The 26,790-nt window shown below is 42.5% G+C and overlaps 1 protein-coding gene across 7 annotated transcripts in view; it reads left to right on the forward strand.

The window, feature by feature from the left end:
- Positions 1–25,591, forward strand: part of MORF4L1 (mortality factor 4 like 1) — a 39,880-nt gene extending 14,289 nt beyond the window's left edge. For 3 of the 7 annotated variants that reach the window (XM_056571585.1, XM_056571586.1, XM_056571587.1), the window contains exons 2-13: positions 2,983–3,029; positions 7,980–8,087; positions 8,510–8,577; positions 15,385–15,471; positions 17,902–17,982; positions 19,160–19,185; positions 19,273–19,361; positions 20,119–20,220; positions 21,846–21,934; positions 22,044–22,216; positions 23,508–23,592; positions 24,167–25,591. In XM_056571585.1, coding sequence (XP_056427560.1) covers positions 17,924–17,982; positions 19,160–19,185; positions 19,273–19,361; positions 20,119–20,220; positions 21,846–21,934; positions 22,044–22,216; positions 23,508–23,592; positions 24,167–24,251 — 708 coding nt within the window. In that variant the 5' untranslated portion in view covers positions 2,983–3,029; positions 7,980–8,087; positions 8,510–8,577; positions 15,385–15,471; positions 17,902–17,923 and the 3' untranslated portion in view covers positions 24,252–25,591. The remainder of the gene's footprint in view (positions 1–2,982; positions 3,030–7,979; positions 8,088–8,509; positions 8,578–15,384; positions 15,472–17,901; positions 17,983–19,159; positions 19,186–19,272; positions 19,362–20,118; positions 20,221–21,845; positions 21,935–22,043; positions 22,217–23,507; positions 23,593–24,166) is intronic. The other 4 variants (XM_056571582.1, XM_056571581.1, XM_056571584.1 and 1 more) reach the window with 2 other exon arrangements.
- The last annotated feature ends 1,199 nt before the right edge of the window (positions 25,592–26,790 follow it).

Consider the following 26,790-nt stretch of genomic DNA (forward strand, 5'->3'; position numbering starts at 1 on the left):
TCTGCATGACAGCTTGAATATCGTTCGACATTTAAATGAAATGAAACACTATGGCAGGAGACCCAGGAGGGGACCCCACTGCTGACACAGAGACATAAAAAAGCAAGACTACACTTTGCCAAAATAAACTTGAGTAAGCCAAAATCCTTCATCCTTTTATATATCTTTCTGGAGCCAGTTGATATATAAACCCCTTTTAAGGCAGTGGTATTCTAATTCATTCTACACATTTCCTTCAGCTAGCTCAAGAGTAGCTAGACTCTTTAAAGGGGTACTCTGCTGAAAAACATCTTATCCCCTATCCAAAGGAGAGGGGAAAGATGTCTGATTGCGGGGGCCCCGCCCAGGGCTGTGGAGTCGGTAGATAAATACTCCGACTCCGGAGTTTTTTGTACTTCCAACTCCGACTCCTCTTTATTAATATGCAAATGCATTTTATACATTCCTTGAAGGAAAGAAAGCCACCATACAGGTCATTACCACAGCACTACTGGCTGGGAAGCCAACAGTCTACTGTATTGAACAGTTTGTATGCTGATCTGCTGCTCAAGGTAGGGCAGTGGGAGGATCCAGGAAGAGGCATTTATTATAAAACATGATTTCCCTAGTAGAATCCCATAGTCATGTTTAAAGTTTAGAGGCGTACCCCGTCCCTAGACATCTTATTCCCTATTCAAACGATAGGGGTTAAGATGTCAGATCACCGGGGTCCCGCTTAATGCAAGTCTATGGCAGGGGGCTTGGTGACCGCCACGCCCACTCCCATAGACTTGTATTGAGGGGGCTGGCTGTGACATCACGAGGGGCGGAGCAGTGACGTAACGATGCTCCGGCCCCTGTATCGCCCATCATTACGCTCAGAGCAAATTCGCTCTGTGCAGTAATGAGAGCGCGGTGCCGCAGCGGCAATCCCGGAGGTCCCCAGCAGCGGGACCCCGGCGATCTGACATCTTTTCCCCTATCCTATGGATAGGGGATAAGATGTCTAGGGGCGGAGTACCCTTTTTTAAGCTAACAATCGAGTTTAAAAGTTTTTATAGCCTTAGCTGAATGGCAGCAGTTTTTCCAATGGTTTACAGCTTCAGTCTTGCACTATTGACCCTCCATTCCCTTCACTTAAGAAAGTGTCTCTAGTCCTGCAAAAAACATATTTACTTAATCCCTTATCAGTGAGAGGCTGGGTTACCCATGGGTTCCCTGTAACAGCAGAACACAACACTATGGAAAGTAGAAGTATTGCCGCTCCTAATTGTGCGTTGCGTGCCATATAGTAAAGCACATGAAAAGCATGCTTCTTCAGTCACTTAACGTGTCCGTTTTGCGGTTACTTGAGGCACTACATGCATTGATCTTTATTCTTACAGTAGAGAAGTCATTAATTATAACTTTTTGTGAATTGGGACATTTAAACTTGCTATTTTTTATTCCAATCTAAATTTAGTAGGAGTCTGAGTCGGTGCATTGTTTGCCAACTCCAGGTACCCAAAATTTTGTCCGACTCAGACTCCTCGACTCCGACTCCACAGCCCTGGTCCCGCCACTGGAGACCCCCGTGATCTCCGGGCCACCAGCTGTGGCATCCGGAACACCGAAGCTTGGAGCTTCCGCGTTTGTCACAACACATCCCCTCTATTCATATCTATGGGAGGCAGCGTGATGGCTAGCATGCCTCCTCCCATAGACATGAATGTAGGGGGCATGGCGACTGTAGTCGCCAATAATCCGGAACGGAGCGGAGTTCGTTCGGTGCACAGATGGCTGGTGCCGCGCCTGAGATCATGGTGGTTCCCAGCGGCGTAACCCACGTGATCAGACATCTTATCTAGAGATGAGCGAACTTACAGTAAATTTGATTCGTCACAAACTTCTCGGCTCGGCAGTTGATGACTTATCCTGCATAAATTAGTTCAGCTTTCAGATGCTCTGGTGGGCTGGAAAAGGTGGATACAGTCCTAGGAGACTCTTTCCTCGGACTGTAGCCACCTTTTCCAGCCCACCGGAGCACCTGAAGGCTGAACTAATTTATGCAGGATAAATTATCAACTGCCGAGCCGAGAAGTTCGTGACGAATCAAATTTACTGTAAGTTCGCTCATCTCTAATCTTATCCCCTATCCTTTGGATAGGGGATAAGATGTTTTTTCGGCAGAGTACCCCCTTGAGTATTCTACTTGTTGTATTAGGCCAACTACCTGTGGACTAGGGAAGTTACATGTGGGTTCATAAAGAGAATGCTGAAATTCCAGTGTCCTGGCATAAGACTTACAAACAAGTAACTAGCTGCTTATTGCACTTTTCTCCACTACTAAACGTTCCCATGCTATGTACCAGAGTCCCTATGTGACTTGCTAAGTATTTCACTAGAAATGGGTATGGACAGCCAAACTAAGACATCATTTTAATCTAATGTCCCCACTGTAAGATCTACTAGTAGTCTGTGTACTATTCTGCCACCACTGGCTTAGATTCTGTTTGCTGCTCCTCTGTGGCCTTTTATATTTGGATTATTTGCCTTTTTATATATCTTTTTATAAAAGTATGACCGGGTTCACACTCCAAATGTGGCCAGTGCAGACTGAATCAGTTGGTGCTAGGACCGTGCAGACATTGCATTCTTGGACTGCAATGTCTGTGCAGTGAATGTTGCCAGAAGAATGAAAGTTTATTCTTTTTGCGTTGGAATTTCAGTGGTGGAACTTCTGCCGATGACATTCCATAGTGTGCACTGTGCAGTGGAATGCCATTGAAAGCAATAGGAGTCTGCTGCAGTGAAATGTGAAACTGGTCTATCTCTATGACAGCAGAAAATATACATGCAGCCAGATTCAGGCTATTATATTGAATGTGCTTAAAATTTAGTGAAAGTGTTTGGTTATAACCACTAGTTATAGACCCTACCTTCACCTACTAAAGTTCTCAATGATATGCTGGCACATGTGTGAGGTTTCTTTTGTTCCTGACTTTGCTCATGTTCATGTTGCAGGTGAACGTGTCTTGTGCTTTCATGGGCCTCTCCTTTATGAAGCTAAGGTATGTCACTTGTGCTGTTGTGTGTTTTTATTTTTTATTTCTTGGTTATACATTTGAAATCTTTGTTCTATGTCCCAAAATTCCTGGGTATTTTGTTGCTGCAGTTGCCTAACTTTCTACGATATAGTCACACAGACCCAGATTTACGAATCTGTCTGAGCACAAATTGTTTTTTCCATAGCAAACAATCGCAGCACGGATTTAATTTTACCAGGGTTTATTAGGATAGAAGACCTCAGCTTTGATTGGTTGCCTTGGGAAAACATAGTTTATCCTCAGAAAGAGAAAAAAGCTGGGCCATACTCTGTAATTTGTTTAGAATCTTTGGCCCTCAGTATTAAGACTGTCCTTACAGAGCAACCAATCATAGTCCATTTTTCCTCCTATATACTAAAATACAATGGTTGCGCTAAATAGCCCTGATGAGTTGTTATGCTTGAGGCCCATAAGATCCCTCCTCGGTGTTACAAACTGTAATGCACAGAAATAAATCCTACTCACTGGCGATGGGGTAAAGCTGAGGCATCAAACTTGGGGAGAGACATAAGAACACTTCTAGGAGCCATGAGAAAATCAAGACTTCTGTCTGAATAGATCAGTGTTTCCCAACCAGGGTGCCTCCAGCTGTTGCTAAACAGCTGGGGGCACCCTGGTTGGAAAACACTGGATAAGATTATAGGTGCAATACATGGACCAACAGTTAGAGCTGTATGTACACTGCTCAAAAAAACTAAGGGAACACTAAGATAACACATCCTAGATCTGAATGAATGAACTAATCGTATGAAATACTTTCGTCTTTACATAATTTTTGTGTGATTTTGTTGTCAGCACATTCAACTATCAATGGAAATCAAATTTATCAACCCATGGATGTCTGATTTTGGAGTGTGACTCCATATCCAAAGTGGAAAACCACACTACAGGCTGATCCAATTTTGATGTAATGTCCTTTTTAAAACAAGTCAAAATTAGGCTCAGTAGTGTGTGTGTGGCCTCCACGTGCCTGTATGACCTCCCTACAACACCTGGGCATACTCCTGATGAGGTGGTGGATGGTCTCCTTAGGGATGTCCTCCCAGACCTGGACTTAAGCATCCGCCAACTCCTGGACAGTCTGTGGTGCAACGTGGTGTTGGTGGATGGAGCGAGACATGATGTCCCAGATGTGCACGGGTCTCGCTGAAGACCCATTCACACTGATAATAATGTTCACATCGTGGAATTCTACTTGCGGAGTTCCGCAGTGTCAACATACCCTTGGGAGGAACCCAGGGCCAACTGCACCAGCATATGGTCTCACAAGGGGTCTGAGGATCTCATCTTGGTACTTAATGACAGTCAGGCTACTCCTGGAGGGCTGTGTGGCCCCCAAAGAAATGCCACCCCACACCATTACTGACCCACCGCCAAACCGGTCATGCTGAAGGATGTTGCAGGCAGCAGAATGTTCTCCACGGCGTCTCCAGGCTCTGTCACATGTACTCAGTGTGAACCTGCTTTCATCTGTGAAGAACACAAATGGCAAATGCCAAACGTCCTGCACGGTGTTGGGCTGTAAGCACAACCCCCACCTGTGGATGTCGGGCCCTCTTACCATCCTCATGAAGTCTGTTTCTGACTGTTTGAATGGACACATGCATATTTGTGGCCTGCTGGAGGTTATTTTACAGGGCTCTGGCAGTGCTCCTCCTTGCACAAAGGCAGAGGTAGCAGTCCTGCTGCTGGGTTGTTGCCCTCCTACAGCCTCCTTCACGTCTCCTGATGTACTGGCCTGTCTCCTGGTAGTGCCTCCATTCTCTGGACACTACGCTGACACAGTAAACCTTCTTACCACAGCTCGCATTGATGTGCAATCTTGGATGAGCTGCACTACCTGAGCCACTTGTGTGGGTTGTAGACTGTATCTCATGCTACCACTAGAGTGAAAGCACCGCCAGCATTCAAAAGTGACCAAAACATCAGCCTGGAAGGGTACTGAGAAGTGGTCTGTGGTAACCACCTGCAGAACCACTCCTTTAGTGGGGGGGTGTCGTCTTGCTAAATGCCTATAATTTCCACCTGTTGTCTGTCCCATTTGCACAACAGCATGTGAAATTGATTGTCAATCAGTGTTGCTTCCAGAGTGGACAGTATGATTTCACAGAAGTGTGATTGACTTGGAGTTACATTGTGTTTAACCTCTTAAGGACCCATGACGTACCGTTACGTCATCATTCCCCTCCCGTTCTAGAACGCGGGGCCATGGTGTGTTCGTCATTGCGCGTCGGGCCTGGCCTGTAACAACGGCCGGGATTCGTGGCTAGTAGCGCGCGGCACTGCGATCAGTGCTGCACGCTATTAACCCTTTAGACACAGCGTTCAAAGTTGAATGCCGCATCTAAAGTGAAAGTAAAACAATGCCAGTTAGCTCAGGGAGCTGTTCGGGATCGCCGTGGCAAAATTATTGCATCCCGAACAGCTTACAGGACAGCCGGAGGATCCCTACCTGCCTCCATGCTGTCCGATCGCCGAATGACTGCTCAGTGCCTGAGATCCAGGCATGAGCAGTCAAGTGGCAGAATCATAGATCAATGGTTTCCTATGAGAAACCACTGATCAATGTAAAAGATCAGTGTGTGCAGTGTTATAGCCCCCTATGGGAGCTATAACATTCCAAAAAAAAGTGAATAAAGATCATTTAACACCTCCCCTAATAAAAGTTTGAATCACCCCCCTTTTCCCATAAAAAAAAAAGGTAAATAAAAATAAACAAATGTGGTATCGCCGCGTGCGGAAATGTCTGAATTATAAAAATATATCGTTAATTAAACCGCACGATCAATGGCGTACGCACCAATAAATTCCAAAGTACAAAATGGTGCATTTTTGGTCACTTTTTATATCATGAAAAAATGAATAAAAAGCGATCAATAAGTCCTATCAATGCAAAAAGGGTACCGCTAAAAACTTCAGATCATGACTCAAAAAATTAGCCCTCACACCGCCCCATACGCAGAAGAATAAAAAAGTTATAGGGGTCAGAAGATGACACTTTTAAACTTATAAATTTTCCTGCATGTAGTTAGGACTCTTTCCAGAAGTAAGACAAAATCAAACCTATATAAGTAGGGTATCATTTTAATCGTATGGACCTACAGAATAAAGTTGTCATTTTTACCGAAAATGTGTAGAAACGGAAGCCCCCAAAAGTTACAAAATGGCGTGTGTTTTTTTTTTTTTTTTTTTTTTTCAATTTTGTCTCACAATATTTTTTTTTTTCTTTTCGCCGTAGCTTTTGGGGTAAAATGACTGATGTCATTATAAAGTAGAAATGGTGGCGCAAAAAATAAGCCATGATATGGATTTTTAAGTGCAAAATTGAGTTATGATTTTTTTAAAGGTAAGGAGGAAAAAACGAAAATGCAAAAAAAAACGGAAAAACCCCTGGTCCTTAAGGGGTTAAGTGTTCCCTTTGTTTTTTTGAGGAGTGCATAATCTAAAAGCACCTTCTATATTTCTGATTTCTCGATTACCTGATGTTATGTGCAGATTTGCCAATCTCAATGCACAATGGATGTGACACATGATGAATTTGTGGTGGTTTCGCTGCAGGTAAATCCATGGACTAAAACCCCACAGTGAATGAAAGCTCCCTGACATTACATCAGTTATTTGCTGCCTCTACATATGGACAGCAATCTGGCTCCTCATCCAAACAGAGTTAGCGGTTTTCCTTGGGTGTCAGCAGCCTGATCTTTGCATGGGTTTACATGAGGCTGTCTGTAATGAGACCAGATGTTCAATAGAATGATCCTGAGATTTTGAACTTACTTGCTTGTATTTAAAAATGATCTGTCTCCTTTTAATAGAACTGTCCCCCCAATAAATTTTATTTAGCTATAGTAAAAGTTGTACAGTGGTCCCTCAAGTTACAATATTAATCGGTTCCAGGACGACCATTGTATGTTGAGACCAGAACTCTATGGAAACCTGGTAATTGGTTCTGAAGCCCCAAAATGTCATCCAAAAAATAGGGGAAAAAAAGTGAGGATTAAAGAGAAATAAGTAGATAACTAATATAGATAAAGCAAATCCTTACATATAAAAGTAAGAAGGAGCTGCTGGGAGCTGTAAACCATTGTTTCCCAACCAGGGTGCCTCCAGCTGTTGCAAAACTACAACTCCCAGCATGCCCGGACAGCCAACGGCTGTCCGGGCATACTGGGAGTTGTAGTTTTGCAACAGCTGGAGGGACCCTGGTTGGGAAACAATGGTTTATGTAGAGGACAGGAGCTTCTTCAGGGTCCTGTACAGTACACACAGTGTCCCAAATGGAGCCACCATTACTTGGTGTCCAAAAGGAGCAGCTAACCCTGGCACAGGTAAGGAGTAGTACAGAACTTGTAGTTCCTCCCTGTACTGTAGGGGGCGCTACCAGACACCAGTCAGTATATACACTTCAGTAATAGAGGTGATTTACCAGGGAATGCCCATTCTAATTGGTCAGTTCCTCCAGATCTGGACGGTCTGTATATTGTATGTTGAGTCTGGTTTCAAGTTACAATGGTCCAGAAAAGACCATTGTGTGTTGAAACGATTGTATGTTGAGGCCATTGTAAGTTGAGGGATCACTGTATTTGTAAAGCAGGAGGCCAGCTCTTAGTATAGTCCATTAACCACAACTACATCTCTTTTGATGCGGACAGTGGACTGCTGCCACCTTCTGCCTTGTCTACGGTTTAAAGGAATATATAAAGCTTTCCTAACTTTGGTGGGTCAAGAGCTAAAAGAAATGCCACTTTTGCACATGATTGAATTGGAGCCAATACACTTTCAGCCCAGTGGGACATTGCCCCAATGGGATCATGTATGCATTCCTGCTTTCTTTGTTTTTTAAAACTTTGTAAACACTATAAAAGTGATGTCTTGTCTTCATAGTATTTTTTTCTTTGCTCTTGGTATATACAGCTCGGTACTGGCTTCTTTCAGGGATAATCATAGAAGGCCCCAGTCAGCAAAAGTTGAGATAGCAGAACTGATATAAGTCAGTATTTACTACCCATTTATCTTTCTCAGGTATGAATAGTCGTCTCTTACATGATGATTTAAGTATTCATTTTGTCTTCAGTTCCCATTTTTGCAGGGTTGGTGGAAAAAATGTAACGGGAGTTTAGTATGCTCTAAAAGGTCAGCTACCAAGATCCCAGGAACTTACTCCCTGCTTTATAGTGACTTACTAAATGGGACCACCACCGATAGATCATTTATAGTGCATCCTATGGATGTGCCCTAAATGTCTTTTGCTGTAAACATAAGAGGGTATTCAGACAGTGTTTTTGCCTTTTTTGTTAAATTTTTCTGCTTTTTATAGCTTTGAGTCTTCTGATTGTTTCCAATGTTTTATATAAAATTGCCACATTAATGACCCATTATGTTAAATTATATTGAAATATTGTAATCTATAAATCTTGAATGTAATATTTGGTTTCTTTCTAAAGTGTGTGAAAGTTGCCATTAAGGACAAGCAAGTGAAGTACTTCATTCACTACAGTGGGTGGAATAAGAAGTAAGTTAAATGTGTGATAGATATTTTTGCTTTTTTATTTTCTATCTTCTATAAAACGTTTTATGTATTTATGGTGTGTGTACTTTGATTATAGAAGAAAAGGGGAAGTGCCTAAAACATAATTATTTATTGACATACATTAAAATCCACCAAAAGTTAGTGTTCCCTATTCAGGTGAAAATAAATTTCTTAAAATACGAATCGCACATATAGGATATCCTTCCCAAGGAATAAGCAGCAAAATGCTGTCATATTACTACTGTGATCATTGTCTTTATACAGTGGGGCAAAAATATTGTCAGACACCAATTGTGCAATTTCTCCCACTTAAAAAGATAAGGCCTGTAGTTTTCATCATAGGTATACCTCAACTATGAGAGATAGAATGAGAAAAAAAATCAATTACATCACATTTGTCTGATTTTTAAAGAATTTATTAGCAAATTATGGTGGAAAATAAGTATTTGGTCACCTACAAACAAGCAAGATTTCTGGCTCTCACAGACCTGTAACTTCAAGAGTCTCCTCTGTCCTCCACTCATTACCTGTATTAATGGCTCCTGTTTGAACTTGTTATCAGTATAAAATACACCTGTCCACAACCTCACAGTCACACTCCAAACTCCACTATGGCCAAGACCAAAGAGCTGTCGAAGGACACCAGAAACAAAATTGTAGACCTGCACCAGGCTGAGAAGACTGAATATGCAATAGGCAAACAGCTTGGTGTGAAGAAATCAACTGTGGGAGCAATTATTAGAAAATGGAAGGCCTACAAGATCACTGATAATCTCCCTCGATCTGGGGCTCCACACAAGATCTCACCCCATGGTGTCAAAATGATCACAGGAACGGTAAACAAAAATCCCAGAACCACACGGGGGGACCTAGTGAATGACCTGCAGAGAACTGGGACCAAAGTAACAAAGGCTACTATCAGTAACACACTATGCCACCAGGGACTCAAATCATGTGGTGGCAGACGTGTCACCCTGCTTAACCCCTTTAAGGACTCAGCCCATTTGGACCTTAAGGACTAAGACAATTTTATTTTTACGTTTTCGTTTTTTCCTCTTCCCCTTCAAAAAATCATAACTCTTTTATATTTTCATCCACAGGGCTTGTTTTTTGTGCGACCAGTTGTCCGTTGTAATGCCACCACTCACTTTACCATAAAATGTATGGTGCAACCAAAAAAATACTGTGTGTGGGGAAATTAAAAAGAAAACCGCAATTTTGCAAATTTTGGAAGGTTTTGTTTTCACGTCGTACAATTTACGGTAAAAATGACATGTGTTCTTTATTCTTTGGGTCAATATGATTAAAATGATACCCATGATTACACACTTTTCTATTACTGTTGCGCTTAAAAAAAATCGCAAACTTTTTAACCAAATTAGTACGTTTAAAATCCCCCTATTTTGAAGACCTATAACTAGCGGTATGAGGACTCATTTTTTGCGCCGTGATCTGTACTTTTTATTAATACCATATTTGCTTATACAAAACTTTTATTACATAATTACATTTTTTTTATTTTAATTTTTTTTTTGGAATAAAATGTTATAAAAAGCAGCTATTTTGGACTTTTTTTTTTTTTTACGTTCACGCAGTTTACCGTACGGGATCATTTACATTTTATTTTAATAGTTCGGATATTTACGCACGTGGCAATACCAAATATGTATATAAAATAATTATTTTTACACTTTGGGGGTAAAATAGGGAAAATGGGTCCATTTACGTTTTTATTGGGGGAGGGGTTTTTTCACTTTTTTTTTTTTTTTTTTAGCTTTATTTTTTACTTTTTTTACTTTTATTTTTACTCTTATAGTCCCCATAGGGGACTATTTATAGCAACCATTCGATTGCTAATGCTGTTCAGTGCTATGTATAGGACACAGCACTGATCAGCATTATCTGTCATCTTCTGCTCTGGTCTGCGGGAAGGCAGATCAGAGCAGAAGACTCCCGGTAGGCAGTGGAGGCAGGTGAGGGGACCTCCATCTGCCGTGCAGGATGATCGGATCGCCACGGTAGCGCTGCGGGCGATCCGATCATCCTGTTAAGTTACTGTGATGCTGCAGATGCCGTGATCTGTATTGATCACGGCATCTGAGGGGTTGATGGCGGACATTCGCGGGATCGCGGGTGTCCGCCATTACCAGCGGGTCCCTGGCTGCGCTCCACAGCCGGGACCTGCCGCGCATGATGCCGGCATCGCTCCGATGCCCGTGGTTATGCTCAGGACATAAATGTACGTCCTGGTACGTTAAGTACCACACCACCAGGACGTACATTTACGTCCTGCGTCGTTAAGGGGTTAAAGGGGTACTCCGGTGTAAAAAAAAATTTTTTTATGAACTGGTGCCAAACTTAAACAGATTTGTAAATTACCGTATTTATCGGCGTATAACACGCACTTTTTAGGCTAAAATTTTAAGCCTAAAGTCTATGTGCGTGTTATACGCCGATACACCCCCAGGAAAGGCAGGGGGAGAGAGGCCGTTGCTGCCCGCTTCTCTCCTCCTGCCTTCCCTGGGGTCTAGAGCCCTGCTGCCGGCCCTTCTCTCCCCCTGGCTATCGGCGCCGCTGCCCGTTCTGTCCCCCTGACTATTGGTGACGTCATGCGCCGTGCAGCGCATAGCAACGACGCAGGGGACGCACTCCGGAGGCCTGCAACAGCGCGGACCCGACCCCAGCAACAGGTAATTATGCCACCGGGGATGGGGGGGAGGCAACGAGGCAGCGGCGCCGGCAATGGGTGCCGCTGACCCTTCTCTCCCCCTGGCTGTCAGCGCCGCTTCTCTCCCCCTGGCTATCTGTGCCGGCAATGGGGCGCCGGCACCGATAGTCAGGGGGACAGGACAGGCAGCGGCGCCGATAGCCAGGGAGAGAGAAGGGCCGGCAGCAGGGCTCTAGACCCCAGGAAAGGCAGGGGGAGAGAAGCGGGCAGCGACGGCCTCTCTCCCCCTGCCTTTCCTGGGGGTGTATCGGGGTATACACACACACACGCGCGCACACACACCCTCATTTTACCATGGATATTTGGGTAAACTTTTTTTACCCAAATATCCTTGGTAAAATGAGGGTGCGTGTTATAGGCCGGTGCGTGGTATACCCCGAAAAATACGGTATTTCATGATGGACTGCTTGGCCTATTCATGTTGCATATACAGACTGATCACAGTAGTAATTTGACAGCATTTTGATGCTTATTCCTTGGGAAGTATATACTATATGTACGATACGTATTTTAAGAAATTTCTTTTCACCTGGATAGGGAACTTTTTTTTTTTTTTTTTTTTTTCTTTTGCAGGATTTTAATGTGTATGAATAGTTGTTTTAGTCACTTCCCCTTTTTCTTTTATAATTTTGTGTGCTGGGAAGAAATACAATCAAGGTCGGCATATAGCTTTTATGAAAATATGTTTAAGTTGTGTGTACATTGTGCTTGATAAAATTTGAAGTTTGGCTTAGTCAAGGTTTTGGTGTTAAGTGATGGAGCCATGATTCATCTGGTCTGTAACCAATCCTGACTTAACCACATGACTTTTATAATAGATTCTTATCAGGTCTATGATTTTCCGATGTCTGCTTTATTTCATGTTTCTTACCCTGTTCTAGCTGTCAAACAGGGCATTCTTAATCCTTCCAGTACTTATAAGCGGCTGTATACTATAGAGGAAATTCTTTTTTTGTGGGATTTCTTTTTTCACTACCACAGTGCTCTCTGCTGACACCTCTGTCCATTTTAGGAACTGTCCAGAGCAGCATATGTTTGCTATGGGGATTTTCTCCTGCTCTGGACAGTTCCTAAGATGGACCGAGGTGTCAGATGAGAGCACTGTGGTCATGACCGAAAAGAAATCCAAAAAGAAAAGAACTTCCTCCGTAGTATACAGCCGCTAATAAGTACTGGAAGGATTAAGATATTTTTTTTATTTTTATTTTTTTATAGAAGTAATTTACAAATCTGTTTAAAAAAAAACTTATCGAAGCTGATCACTTGTTTGCCCATCAGCTATCTTTCTACTTTGCCCCTATGACTACGAATTCTTGGCCAGGTGTTAAACTTCGTGTGACCCTACCCTAAAAGAACATGAAGTCAGCACTCCAAGCCACAGTCTTGGTGCTACATGTAGGCCGCAGACTAGCAGAGTCTGATTGCTAGGCCATACCCCGAACAACTGAGGCTACACACTCTAACTAATGAAGAATCAATTATGAAAATTGGCAACTATTTCCATTATCGATTTTAATTGACAACTTTGGTTAATTCATTGCAGCCCTATTTCAAACAGTTGACGAATTTCCAATTGTTAACCCGTTGGTCAGCTGAAAACAAACTGAAAAATGTAATCCAAACAATCATTTAACAATCTTAAACTGTGTACAGACACATTTTACTTTACAAATACAGGAATAATGCTAAGATAAAAGAATTGCAATGTATCAGTCAGACAAGTAATCCCCTTCTATAAATTACATTGGAACCACAGAAAACAAATCCTATAGATTATTTTTTTTTTTTTTTTTTTTTTTGACTTGGTGACTAAAATAGATGGCAGAGGGGCAGTAGACATCACAAATCTAGATTTTAGTAAGGCTTTTGACACTGTCCCACATAGAAGACTTATCAATAAACTACAGTCTTTGAGCTTGGATTCCCATATTGTTGAGTGGATTAGGCAGTGGCTGAGTGACAGACAACAGAGGGTTGTAGTCAATGGAGAATATTCAGAGCAAGGTCTTGTCACCAGTGGGGACCTCAGGGATCTGTACTGGGACCAATTTTGTTTAATATCTTCATTAGTGATATTGCAAAAGGTCTCGATGGTAAGGTATGTCTTTTTGCTGATGACACAAAGTTATGTAACAGGGTTGATGTTCCTGGAGGGATCCGCCAAATGGAAAAGGATTTAGGCAAACTAGAAGAATGGTCAGAACTCTGGCAACTGAAATTTAATGTGGATAAGTGCAAAATAATGCACCTGGGGCATAAAAACCCTCAGGCAGAATATAGATCATTTGATACAGTCCTGACCTCAGTATCTGAGGAGAGGGATTTCAGAGTAATTATTTCAGAAGACTTAAAGGTAGGAAGACAATGTAATAGAGCAGCAGGAAATGCTAGCAGAATGCTTGGATGTATAGGGAGAGGTATAAGCAGTAGAAAGAGAGAAGTGCTCATGCCGCTGTACAGAACACTGGTGAGACCTCCCTTGGAGTATTGTGTGCAGTACTGGAGGATATATCTCCAGAAGGATATAGATACTCTAGTGAGAGTTCAGAGAAGATACTAAACTAGTACATGGATTGCAGGATAAAACTTACCAGGAAAGGTTAAAAGGACCTTAAAGGACAAGTCTCACAGTAAACAATTGTTCAGCTTTTAGTGCAGAAGGTAAAGTTATATAGGTTTGTAAATCACTTCCATTACCAATGCTGCTTAGAAACCATCTTTATCTGCATTCTTCTGTCTGACAGGAAATTCAGCTGTTCCAGGTTTTCATGACTTTCGACCCCCTATTCAGGCTGTTATCAGCAGCATCCCGGGGGCGTGACGTGACAATTACCCAGAAAACCCCTGTGCTGCAGAGAGCTGCCTGAGCTCGGCCTTAGCCCCTCCCATCTGATGAATATTCACACTGTCCTCCCTCTGTTCTGCAGTGATTGGCTGAGCAGCACTGCCTATATGCCGGCTGATTCAGATCATAGTTCTCTCCCCTCTCCTTGCTAATGTTTTTACACTGATAACGGAGGAGAGGGGGGAGGGGAGGGAGCTGCCAGCGTAGGGCTGTCACACTGAGAATGGAGGGGAGGGAGAGTAGAATTGTCACACTGAGCACTGGGGAGAGAGGAGTGCAGGGCAGAGAAGGGGGGAGGTGATTGTGCCACTGTAAAGCTGTTTCTTTGAGAGGAGGAGGGGGAGGGAGTGATTTTACAGTGTAAAACTGCAGCTTCAACTCCAGGGTCCCTCTCTCTGAGCACTGAGATTACATTTTGTTTCCTCGTGGCCACCCTGCTGTATAGGGCTATGATTGGAGCTCAGTGTTATGTGGGAGGGAGCTAGCAGAGCTGTGGGAGTGGCTAACATAAGTTAGGGGTGGTAACAAGTTCTCTGCTCAGGCAACTGAGAGCAGGAAATGTGAGCAGTGCATGCAGGGAAATGTAGTCTTTGAGATCACAGGCATAGCCACCATAACCAGGAAGTAACTGGAATTTATGAGCTGAATAGCCAGTGAATGGGGGGCGGAAAAAAAATCACAAACATGTCAGAGAGGTGGTAGGTGAATATACTATGGAATGGCTAGGTATTTTTTTTTTCTTTGCTGCATGGGATATCTTCTTTAACATGTATAGCTTGGAAGAAAGAAGAGACAGAGGGGATATGATAGAGACTTTTATATACATAAAGGGAAACATCACGGTAATGGAGGAGAGGAGAGGAGGTATAAAAGAAAAACTACCACAAGAGGACATCGTTTTAAATTAGAGGGGCAAAGGTTTATGCAGTAATATCAGGAAGTATTACTTTACTGAGAGAGTAGTGGATGCATGGAATAGCCTTCCTGCTGAAGTGGTAGCAGCAAATACAGTGAAGGAGTTTAAGTATGCATGGGATAGGCATAAGGCTATCCTTCATATAAGATAGGGCCAGGGACTATTAATAGGATTCAGATTATTGGGCAGACTAGATGGGACAAATGATTCTTATCTGCCGACACATTCTAGGTTTCTATGTTGATCAAGCTACAAATACACAATGGTGATGGTCCTTTTTTCTTCTTCTTTTTTTTGCAGCTGGGATGAGTGGGTGCCAGAGAGCAGAGTACTTAAATACGTGGACACTAATCTGCAAAAACAAAAAGAACTTCAGAAAGCCAATCAGTAAGTGGATCTGTCTATATACTGAACTACTTATGGTCTTACTCTTCCCTTTGTTGTGAAGATGCTTTTCTCAAAAGTAGTATGGCACAATTTGTGCAAGGGGTTATAAATTGAAAAACTCACAGAATTTACTCTGTAGCTGTACCTTACAGATTTCCTTTTCCTTCAAGTCTTCATGCATTCTGAACATACTCATAATACGAAGAGCTCCCTGCTCAGCCTTGTCTGCATCCTCCTACATTGGTTCCAGAGAGCAGGGTAAATTGTCTAAAATAGGAGAGCTTCCCGTATTCTGTACAGAATGCATACTGGAAAGGGGAAAAGGAAGGCAGCAAGGTCCAGTATTAACCACTAGCTGCAGAGCAGGAAGTCACTTTGTTTTGGCAGTTTTTGTAAAGCTTGATGACATTTAGCAGACTGTGATATTTTATGGCCATTTATGTTGAGTATCTGGCCCCTAATAAAAAGTAAATAAAAAAATGACCCTTGTGGAACAGCTGCTCCACGGATTCAGGTGCCTCACCCCAATCCCCCTTTCCTATTCTGTTCTCTAGCTCGAAGTCCCAAGCTGAGTGCCTATATAGTCAAGGAGCGTTACCACTGCTTATTTCTCAACTGAGCAATGGTGACCACCCACTTGGCTGCCTAGACCCTCCTAGAATATCATGCGCTAAAACTAATGCCATGGATTAGCTACTGCCTACTGCAAAGCCACAACTCCTAGCATGCCTGAACAGCATGGTGGGAGTTGTAGTTTTGTAACAGCTGGAGGCACCATGGTGTTGGGAAACACTGGCCTAGAATAAGTGCCTGATTCAGTGGAGCATGGGCTGCCTATTGATTTGAGTTTTTCCCTGGGAATAATTCAGAAATGAGGTTCATGGTTTTTATACTGGAATAAAAAAAACAGCGGCTGATCCTCCAGCCTGTAAACAGTAAATAAATGTGCATATCTCTTCTATATTTATCTTCTAGAACAGTGGTTCACAACCTTGGGGTATGCATACCCTTAGAGGGACTTTTGCAGTTCATGCGACCACAGCCACTAGTCACTGCTTCTAGATGTGGTAGAGAGAGGAGCAGAATGACCTGTGGAGATGATATGGAGTAAAGAGCATATAAATTTAAAATAAAAGCAACTACCGTATATACTCGAGTATAAGCCGACCCGAGTATAAGCCGAGGCCCCTAATTTCAACCCAAAATCCCAGGAAAAGTTATTGACTAGAGTATAAGCCTAGGGTGGGAAATACATCATCCCCCCCTGTCATCATCCAGACCCCCGTCATTAACATCCTCATCATCATCACCGCCTGTCATCATCCAGACCCTCATCATCATCACCTGTCATCATCCCACACCCCCCCTTCATCATCCCCTTGTCATCATCCCCACCCCCTTCATCATCCCCTTGTCATCATCCGCCCTCAGTGGTCTTCAACCTGCGGACCTCCAGAGGTTTCAAAACTACAACTCCCAGCAAGCCCGGGCAGCTATCAGCTGTCCGGGCTTGCTGGGAATTGTAGTTTTGAAACCTCCGGAGGTCCGCAGGTTGAAGACCACTGCGGCCTTCCACATCATCCAGCCCCCTCTCACCCCCTTTAGTTCTGTACAGTACTCGCCTCCGCTCGGCGCTGGTCCGGTCCTGCAGGGCTGTCCGGAGAGGAGGTGGTCCGGTGGGATAGTGGTTCCGGGCTGCTATCTTCACTGGGGGCGCCTCTTCTCCGCGCTTCGGGCCCAGAATAGAGGCGTTGCCTTGACGATGACTCAGAAGTACATTGGTAATGAACGTACCTCTGCGTCGTCGTCGTCAAGGCAACGTGACTATTCTAGGGCCGGGCCCGAAGCGATTAGAAGAGGCCTCCCCGGTGAAGATAGCAGCCCGGAACCAATATCCCACCGGACGACCTCCTCTCCGGACAGCCCTGCAGCACCGGACCAGCGCCGAGCGGAGGCGAGTACTGTACAGAACTAAAGGGGGTGAGAGGGGGCTGGATGATGTCGAAAGCCACAGTGGTCTTCAACCTGCGGACCTCCGGAGGTTTCAAAACTACAACTCCCAGCAAGCCCGGACAGCCGATGGCTGCCCGGGCTTGCTGGGAGTTGTAGTTTTGAAACCTCTGGAGGTCCACAGGTTGAAGACCACTGCGGGTGGAGAGTTCACTCGAGTATAAGCAGAGGGGGGTGTTTTCAGCACGAAAAATCGTGCTGAAAAACTCGGCTTATACTCGAGTATATACGGTATATTAATTACTAACATGTCGCTAATATAGGGGTGTAACAATTGGAAATGGGCTAACAAGGGCTATGCGGCCAAAAAAAAGGGTTGGGAACCACTACTCTAGAATATGATTTGTGAGGCTTTTCTAAATAATAACCATAGATGTTCTTGAATTAAATGTTACTACTAACATGTCGTCCTGTCTTCAGGGATCAGTATGTAGAGGGGAAGATGAGAGCAGCCGCTCCAGGAAAGAAGACTGCTGCACTTCAACAGAAGAATGTAGAAGTGTAAGTTCCTTTATACGTCCCTGCTGTAGACTTCATGAAATGCAAAGTTTCATTTATTATTTAATTATCTTGGTTTGTAGAAGTAAAATAATGTTTACATCCTGGTGCCTTGGTATTTAACACACCGGGATGTACATGAAGCAACCGCAACTAATACTATATTTCACATGGAAATATTTATCAGCCAATGTTTACAATTTTATTTTATTTTCCACATTTAAAAAAAATTCTCCATAGCTGAGATAAAAAAGGGGTATTCCGGTGGAAATAATAAATATCTTTATTTATTTTTTTTTATTTTATTTTTTTTTAAATCAACTGGTGTCAGAAAGACTTGTAAATTACTTTTATTAAAAAATCTTTACCCTTACAGTTCTTTTTAGCAGCTGTATATGCTACAGAGAAAATTCTTTTCTTTTTTAATTTCTTCTTGGTCTTGTCCACAGTGCTCTCTGCTGACACCTGATGCCCGTATCAGGAACTGTCCAGAGCAGGAGAAAATCCCCATAGCAAACCTATGTTGCTCCGGACAGTTCCTGACACGGACAGGGGTGTCAGCAGAGAGCACTGTGGACAAGACAAAAAAAAAATTCAAAAATAAAATTTCCTCTGTAGCATACAGCTGCTAAAAAGTACTGGAAGGGTAAAGATTTTTTTAATAAGTAATTTACAAATCTGTGTAACTTTCTGGAACCAGTTGATTGAAAAATGTAAATAAAACATTCCACCGTAAAGTGTGTCTCACAAGGAAGAAAAGGTTAGTGACTTCTGCTCAGTAGGAAGTCCTGTAATTCTTTCCAGTCCGACACAGTGATCACTGCTGGCACCTCTGTCCGGAATTTGGGTTTGCTCTTTCTCTGTACAGTTCTTGATACAGATAGTGATACTGATCTGTACCGACAAATGGAAACAGAGCACTGTCAGATTGGAAAGAACTACAAGACTTCCTGCAGAGCATACAGAAGCTATGTACTGGAGGGCTTGAGTTGTTTTAAATAGAAGTTGCTAATTTGCCTACCTGTCAACCACTATGTATCCCTCTGGAAAACATCTATAAAGTCTTTCACATGGCAAATTTTGTCAAACAAATCTGCCATGTGAGTAGTTGTTTGTCGACATATTTCTATTCTAATGTATTGATGAATTTAAAAAAATAGATTTATATTTGTCTTTATAGGAAAACAAAGAAGAACAAGCAAAAAGGTAATTATTTAACTTTGCTTCTTGTTTCTGTGCACCTACTCTCTTCCTCTGTCAGTCATCTTTTAACTTATTGTGTTTTGTGTACAGCCACTGGGAGTGGTGAGGGTAGTAGCACCAGTGATGCTCCTCAACCACCACGAAAAAAACGGGCTCGAGTGGATCCAACGGTAGAGAGTGTAAGTGTGTTTTTATTTTTCCCTTCATAGCGCTAAGAATATTTAGTGAGGCCCCTAGTTGTAGGCACAGAATAGGGTTGTTTTTCATAGAAATATGCTTTGTATTATGATGGGAAACTGAAGTTTTTAATTTAATCATCTGTGAACGTTTTAGGGGTACTCCAGGGAATTACATATTTATTTAAACAATAAAACAAAACTCCAAAGCCACCACACTTCCTGCATATGTTCTTTGTAAACTATCCTGCCTCATATGTATGGCTTCTGTGGCCTCTATTGTTGTTTCTGGCTGCTTGATATTCTATGCCATCCTTTTCTCCCCTTGCCTACATCTCCCAGCAATCATTGCAGCTCTGCACTGCCAGACCCCACCCTTCTGTAGTGGATTCAGCCTGATTGAGACTGCACTCACCTACCAGTTCATCACTAAAGAGCGCATGACTCTTCAGTGCCGGGATGAAACCACATGGTCTGTGTGTCTCAGGAAGGTGGGGGCTGCTTTCAGAAAGGGATTTGGACAGAGACAGAGTTGATGGCTGGATGATGGAATTCCCTCACTTTATACATGTGACAATTGAAGAGTGGAAACTGCTCTATATAGCCTATGAATGATATTTAGACTATAAAATAGGTTGAAGAGGAAAAGGATAGGTTATGGCTTTAGTTCACTGGAGTACCACTTTAAGTTTTAGTAATACACTACTCATGATGATGATGTAAAGACTGACAACTTTAAAATTCTTATGGCTATTCACAGGAAGAAACTTTTATGAATAGAGTTGAAGTTAAAGTAAAGATTCCCGAAGAGTTAAAACCATGGCTTGTTGATGACTGGGATCTTATAACAAGACAAAAACAGGTAGGCACCTTATTTTTCATTTCATACTCTACTTATGTGTGGGTTATGGTTATTTTCTATGTAGTTGTACTCTGCAAGGTGAGAAGGGTTAAAAAAGCCATGCCATTCTAAAGGTTTTGTTATGGCCATGAGCCTTTTAATAAGCTTCCTGTTCTGTGGAGACCACTTTTTTGTTATCTCATAATCTTAGTTAAAATCTCTCCTGCAGCGCCTCCTATCATCTGGTGCACGGAGCGAGCATAACTCCAGAGATTGCGGGGATTCCCAGTGGTGGGACACCTGCAGTCAGACATCTCATCCCCTATCCTTTTGATAGGGAATAAGATGTCTAGGGGCAGAGTACCCCTTTAACCTGTTGGGGACAGAGGGCATACCTGTACGCCATCCGCCCACTCCTTTTCTATAATCATAGCGGGTTGGGTGCCGCACGCTATTAACCCTTTAGACAAGTTGAACGCCGCATCTAAAATGAAAGTAAACTGCTCCCGGCTAGCTCAGTGGGCTGTTCGGGATGCATCGGCGAAATCGTGGCATCTTAAACAGCTGTAGGACAGCAGGAGGGTCCCCTACCTTCCTCTTCGCTGTCCGATCGCCGAATGACTGTTCAGTGCCTGAGATCCAGGATGAGCAGTCAAGCGGTAGAATTATTGATCAATGGTTTCCTATGAGAAACCAGTGATCAATGATAAAGATCAGTGTGTGCAGTGTTATAGGTCCCTATGGGAGCTATAACACTGCAAAAAAAAAGTGAATAAAGATCATTTAACCCCTTCCCTAATAAAAGTTTGAATCACCCCCCTTTTCCAATAAAAAAGTGTAAATAAAAATAAACATGTGATATCGCCGCATGCGGAAATGTCTGAATTATAAAAATATATAGTTAAACTGCACGGTCAATGGCGTATGCGCAAAAAAAATTCCGAAGTCCAAAATAGCGTATTTTTGGTCACTTTTTATACATGACCATTTTTTAAAAAGCGATTGAAAAGTCCGATCAATACAAAAAACTTCAGATCATGAAAAAAAAATTAGCCCCCGTAAATGGAAAGATAAAGTTATAGGCGTGAGAAGATGACAATTTTAAACGTATAAATTTTCCTGCATGTAGTGATGTAGGTTTGATTTTGTGGTACTTCTGGAAAAAATTATAAATAGGGTATCATGTTAATCGTATGGACCTACAGAATAAAAATAAGGTGTAATTTTTACCGAAAAATGTACTGTGTAGAAACGGAAGCCCCCAAAAGTAACACATTTTTTTTTTCTTCAATTTTGTCGCACAATGATTTTTTTTTTTTCATTTTGCTGTAGATTTTTGGTTAAAATGACTGATTGTTATTACAAAGTAGAATTGGTGGCGCAAAAAATAAGCCATCATATGGATTTTTAGGTGCAAAATTGAAAGGGATATGATTTTTAAAAGGTAAGGAGAAAAAAAATCAGTGCAAAAACTGAAAAACCCTCCATCCCCAAGGGGTTAAGGCCAAAATGGGCCGTGTCCTTAATGGGTTAAAGTCCGTAATAACGCTTTTGAGTTTGTGCAAATAGGAAATGTCTGTCCCTTTTTGTTAGATTAGTGTCTTGTAATGCCTACAATTTATTTGCAATATTTTTTTATATTCTAGCTTTTTAACCTTCCTGCCAAAAAGAATGTGGAGACTATTTTGGAAGAATATGCCGTCTACAAAAAATCCAGAGGGAACACTGACAATAAGTAAGTTTTTTTGAAGGCTGGGCTAGTGAGCTATAAGGGGTTAACTCTTTTTTTTTTTTTTTTTTTTTGTTCAACCTTTTCACTCGTCTGACTGGATCATGTTTTGCAGGGAATATGCAGTAAATGAAGTGGTAGCCGGCATTAAGGAATACTTTAATGTTATGCTGGGCACACAGCTTCTATACAAATTTGAACGTCCTCAATATGCAGACATCTTAGCGGACCACCCTGATGCCCCTATGTCCCAAGTGTATGGTGCACCCCACTTGTTGCGTCTGTTTGGTAAGTTTTTAAATGTAACCTATTTGCTTTCTATGGTAGAGATTTAGCAAGGACATTTTTCAAAATAAAAGCAATCTGATTAGTTGTTATGGATATCTGCGCCAGTCTTCCTCTACACAGGTCTTGTGGCCTTTTAAGCTAGGTTATCTGCAGTATGCATGTATCTCAGAAGCAAGTTGCTGCAGCACACTTGTCGTGAAGAAATAGTAACCGTTTATTTCAATCCAAACGTGTACAGGATGCAACGTTTCAGCTGCCCATGCAGCCTTTTTCAAGCATAAGTAAAAGTGACCCACTCAGTGGTATATAAACATGTGCAAATCATTTCACAATCAAGATTACAATTATACAAAAGTGATAAAATATAATCCAAAAATAATTCACCAATCATTTATTAAAAATAAAAATATATTTGAGGAACCCTTCCTTTTTCTTTTTTTGTGTTTTGGGGGGGGTAGGGGGAAAGGAAGAGAGGGATGGGGAGAGACGGATGAGTGTCCGGGTGACCACCACCAGTACACCAAGGAACTGTTAGCAAATTTACATTACAAAGGTATTGTTATTGGTTTAGCAGTGGAAGTTTCAAGGCTAGAAAGTAGAAGCCAAGCCTATCCCACCCTGTAGAAGATTAAAGGATACCTCTGGGATGTAGTGTTCGCGCGGGGGGGTCCGACCGCTGGGGCCCCCTGCGATCTCCTGAACGGAGCCCCAGCTTCCTGCATGAAACGAGCATTTTCAACCACCTCCGAAAGTGGTGGCCGACATGCATGGCCCCCTCCATACAGTTCCGGAGTGCTGCTTTCGGTAATCTCTGGCTCTGCCATAGAACTGTATGGTGGGGGCATGTTGGCCGCAGCTTCGTGCTGTGGTCTAAAATGCTTGTTTCATGCAGGGAGCCGGGGCTCCGTTTGGGATATCACGGGGGGGCCCTAATGGTCGGACCCCCCTGCGATTTAACACTTATCCCCTATCCTTAGGATAGGGGATAAGTTGTACATCCCAGAGTTTTCCTTTGCACAGGTTTTGATAACTCTCCCCCTTAAAGGATAAGTTGCCTGGTTGCCTATAGCAGCCAATGGGATCCCTTCTTTCATTTTTAACAAGGCCTCTGCAAAATGAAAGAAGCGAACTGATTGGTTGCTTTGAGCAACTGGGCAACTTTTCCTCTGGACAGGTTTTGATAAATCTCCCCCTAAGCACATATACAATTAGAAAGTGTTTTGTAGAGGACAGTATAAACACACGTCACCATTACTTAATGTTAATGTACAATCTATACATTAAATTTCAGTCCGCATTGGAGCCATGTTATCCTACACCCCCTTGGATGAGAAAAGCCTGGCTTTGCTTCTGAACTATTTACATGACTTTCTAAAGTGAGTACTGCTTTTTCCTTGTAAATGTATTTAATGAAACTACATAAACCCTGACAAACTGTAACAGGATTTAAACATTTTTTTTTAATTTTTTTTGCTATTAGAGATTTTGGCATGTGACAAAATAGAATTTCATGTTTTGAATCCATATTGATATTGACATGGGGGTTCTTTTTGTTAGGAATCCTTAGCATATAGGCAGTGGAAGCACTGCTGTGTAGACACAATCTGGCACACCTTCTGTGCTGTAGTGGAAAACTTCATTTAGAGCAGGGACTCCTGTCGGTAAACTCGCTAATGATGTACATCCTGATGCACAGGGACTTTCATCAGGATGTTCATTTACGTCCTATACACAGCTGCTGATAGCGGCCAGGGCCTGCCAAACATGAAGCAAGCGCCGGAACGGTGCTCGCTTCATGTATGGCAGGCCCTGGCCGCTATCAGCAGCCATGGACCTGCTGGTAATGGCGGGTTCCTGAGAGCTGTATTTTGCTTTTCAGTTTTACACGTAAATACATTAACACTTTGCATTCAATTCACATGGCTTAACTTGCTCCATTTTGCTTTCTAGATATTTGGCAAAAAATTCCTCAACACTCTTCAGTGCCAGCGACTATGAGGTTGCACCACCTGAATACCACAGAAAGGCTGTATAGTTTAAACATTGACCTATTCCTCAAGTGTCCAAGGCTTCCTGACCAGATCATTCTTGTGTTGCATTGTGCAAGTGACTGATGAATGAGAATAATGCAAGTCTGGTGATCTTATGGATTTTCAGAGGAGACTGAATACCAATGTCTTACCCCTTAGCCTATAGACTTGGGGTAACTGTATGGCAATGACTGTTGAAGACATCTTAGCATCAGCCATTGGTGTCTCACATTCTAGACTGGCGAATGAATATAGAAAGGGGCCCAGTTTCCTAATGCTGCGTGCAGTTGACCTGTTTGTCTTGTCTTTATGCACTCTCCTGCTCGACCGCTCCCATCCATAACTGGCAAAACCTGCCAGCTGTACAGAAAATGTATGGATGGGAAAAGAAGTCTTCTGTCCCAGGTTTTTTTTTCCCCCTCTGGCATATAAAGTGTTCCATGACTGATGGCATTTCACATCCTTTACTGTCCTAGTGTCTTCATCGTTTAAGTCAGCTATGAAGATTAAATCTACCAACATGTACTATATTTTATAGCACTTCAGTTGATAAACTTTTTGTATAACTGCCATCTGTATAATCAAAGATTCTTCTGGATACATGAATTAACTCTGTTCTTGGCAACATTCTACCGAATCTTAAGAAATCCTCAATATCCCCAAAGGGCACTGGCTGCTAAGAGAGAAAAGCAATTTAATTAGAAGACTTGTTGGCTCATGCCATCCTCCTCCTAAGGTGTATTACTGGAATCAGTACATCTGTCATCTTTCTGCATAAGAGCAACAATATTTTTGCTTGTCCTTTTATCAGCTGTTAGAACTGTATGATACTTGTTTTCTATAGGTTTGTGCAGCTTACATCAAGGTTGTATTCCCTACATGTGGTTGCATGTCGCCTTCTTGCCTCTAGAACGGCAGGAAATGAACCAGACATTACCCTGTTGGTAATGATACTTAGTTCGATAAGGTCAGTATTACTGACTCCAAGGTGTTTGTTCTAACTCTTCTAGTGGCTTAAGCGTTCATTATTGAAAATGGATGGTGTGGGGGGGAGATGGATAGTCACCCTAAAAAATCCAGTCTTGGTGCAGCTGCTGCCTGACAGCATTGATGGAGCATTCAGCCAAGAACTTATTCTTTCATGTGTGCTTATCATTCCATGGGGTGTGATTCACTCTGCCCATCGACACAAATGCCAGCAAGAGATTTTACATTTTATTTTTTATTTGCTGAGCGTGATGTGTTCAGTGGTAATGATCAATTTTTCTTTATGCATGATTGTTTTATGTATTGCTTCAAAAGGTGTACAAAAGAGGTTCTATAAAATAAAGGTGCTGTTATAATATATGCTGTGTGCAAGTCTTATAAAAAATTTCCAAGAAAATGTGATTGCAGCCTAGCATACCTCCGCTGCCTACAGCTGACCCTAGGTTCAATAATATTTTGGCACAATTACTTTTTCTTTTTTGTATGTTGTTAGTACTAGAGATGAGCGAATTTACAGTAAATTTGATTCATCACGAACTTCTCGGCTCAGCAGTTGATGACTTTTCCTGCATAAATTAGTTCAGCTTTCAGGTGCTCCGGTGGGCTGGAAAAGGTGGATACAGTCCTAGGAGACTTTCCTAGGAATGTATCCACCTTTTCCAGCCCACCGGAGCACATGAAGACTGAACTAATTTACGCAGGATAGGTCATCAACTGCCGAGCCGAGAAGTTCGTGATGAATCGAATTTACTGTAAGCTTGCTCATCTCTAGTTAGTACGTAGAAGTAGCAGGAGAACCAGAACACTGAATGGGACCAGGTAAGTATAGTCAACAGTGTTGCCTGCACTACCTGTCTGTACCGACAGGCTAGCGCAGGTAAAACTAATGAGTGATTTCCTTTTAAGAAACTGAGTATTCAATTATTTTTGGGATTAAGCATTGTGGTTTGCATGCAAAATTTCAGATAACTTCAGATATCCTCATCATTATTGCTGTAAAGGTTACATTTTCACAATTGATTTCATTAATAGGAGCAGCTACCAAAACGGATTATAAATACAAAGGGAATTAGTGTTTCTAAATGTGACATGTGATGTGATGAGTAATTAATGGAAAGCACGTTAAAGGTGCGCTGCCCTGACTTTCGGAGCTCCGCTCACAGCATCCGGAAGTTCATTACTACGAACGCTGTGTGCGGGCTTCCGTGTTCGTGGCCTCCGGGCTTGACATCTCGCCCTGCCCCTCAACAAAAGTCCATGGGAAGGGGGCACGACCACGGTAGAGGTAGAGGGGGGGCGGCCGCGAACACGGAAGCCCGCACACAGCGTTCGGAGTAATGAACTTCCGGACGCTGTGAGCGGAGCTCCGAAATTCAGGGCAGCGCACAACCCCATTAACCGGTTGCCGATAAAAGACGAGCCGATTCGTCCTGAGACTGCAAGCGGTGTATGACGCGGGCTTCTGACCAGGGCTGTGAAGTCGGTAGATAAATGTTTCCACTCCGCAGTTTTTTGTACTTCCGACTCCTCTGTATTAATATGGGAATGTATTTATAA

This window comes from Hyla sarda, chromosome 4, assembly GCF_029499605.1.
Source record: "Hyla sarda isolate aHylSar1 chromosome 4, aHylSar1.hap1, whole genome shotgun sequence".
NCBI lineage: Eukaryota > Metazoa > Chordata > Amphibia > Anura > Hylidae > Hyla > Hyla sarda.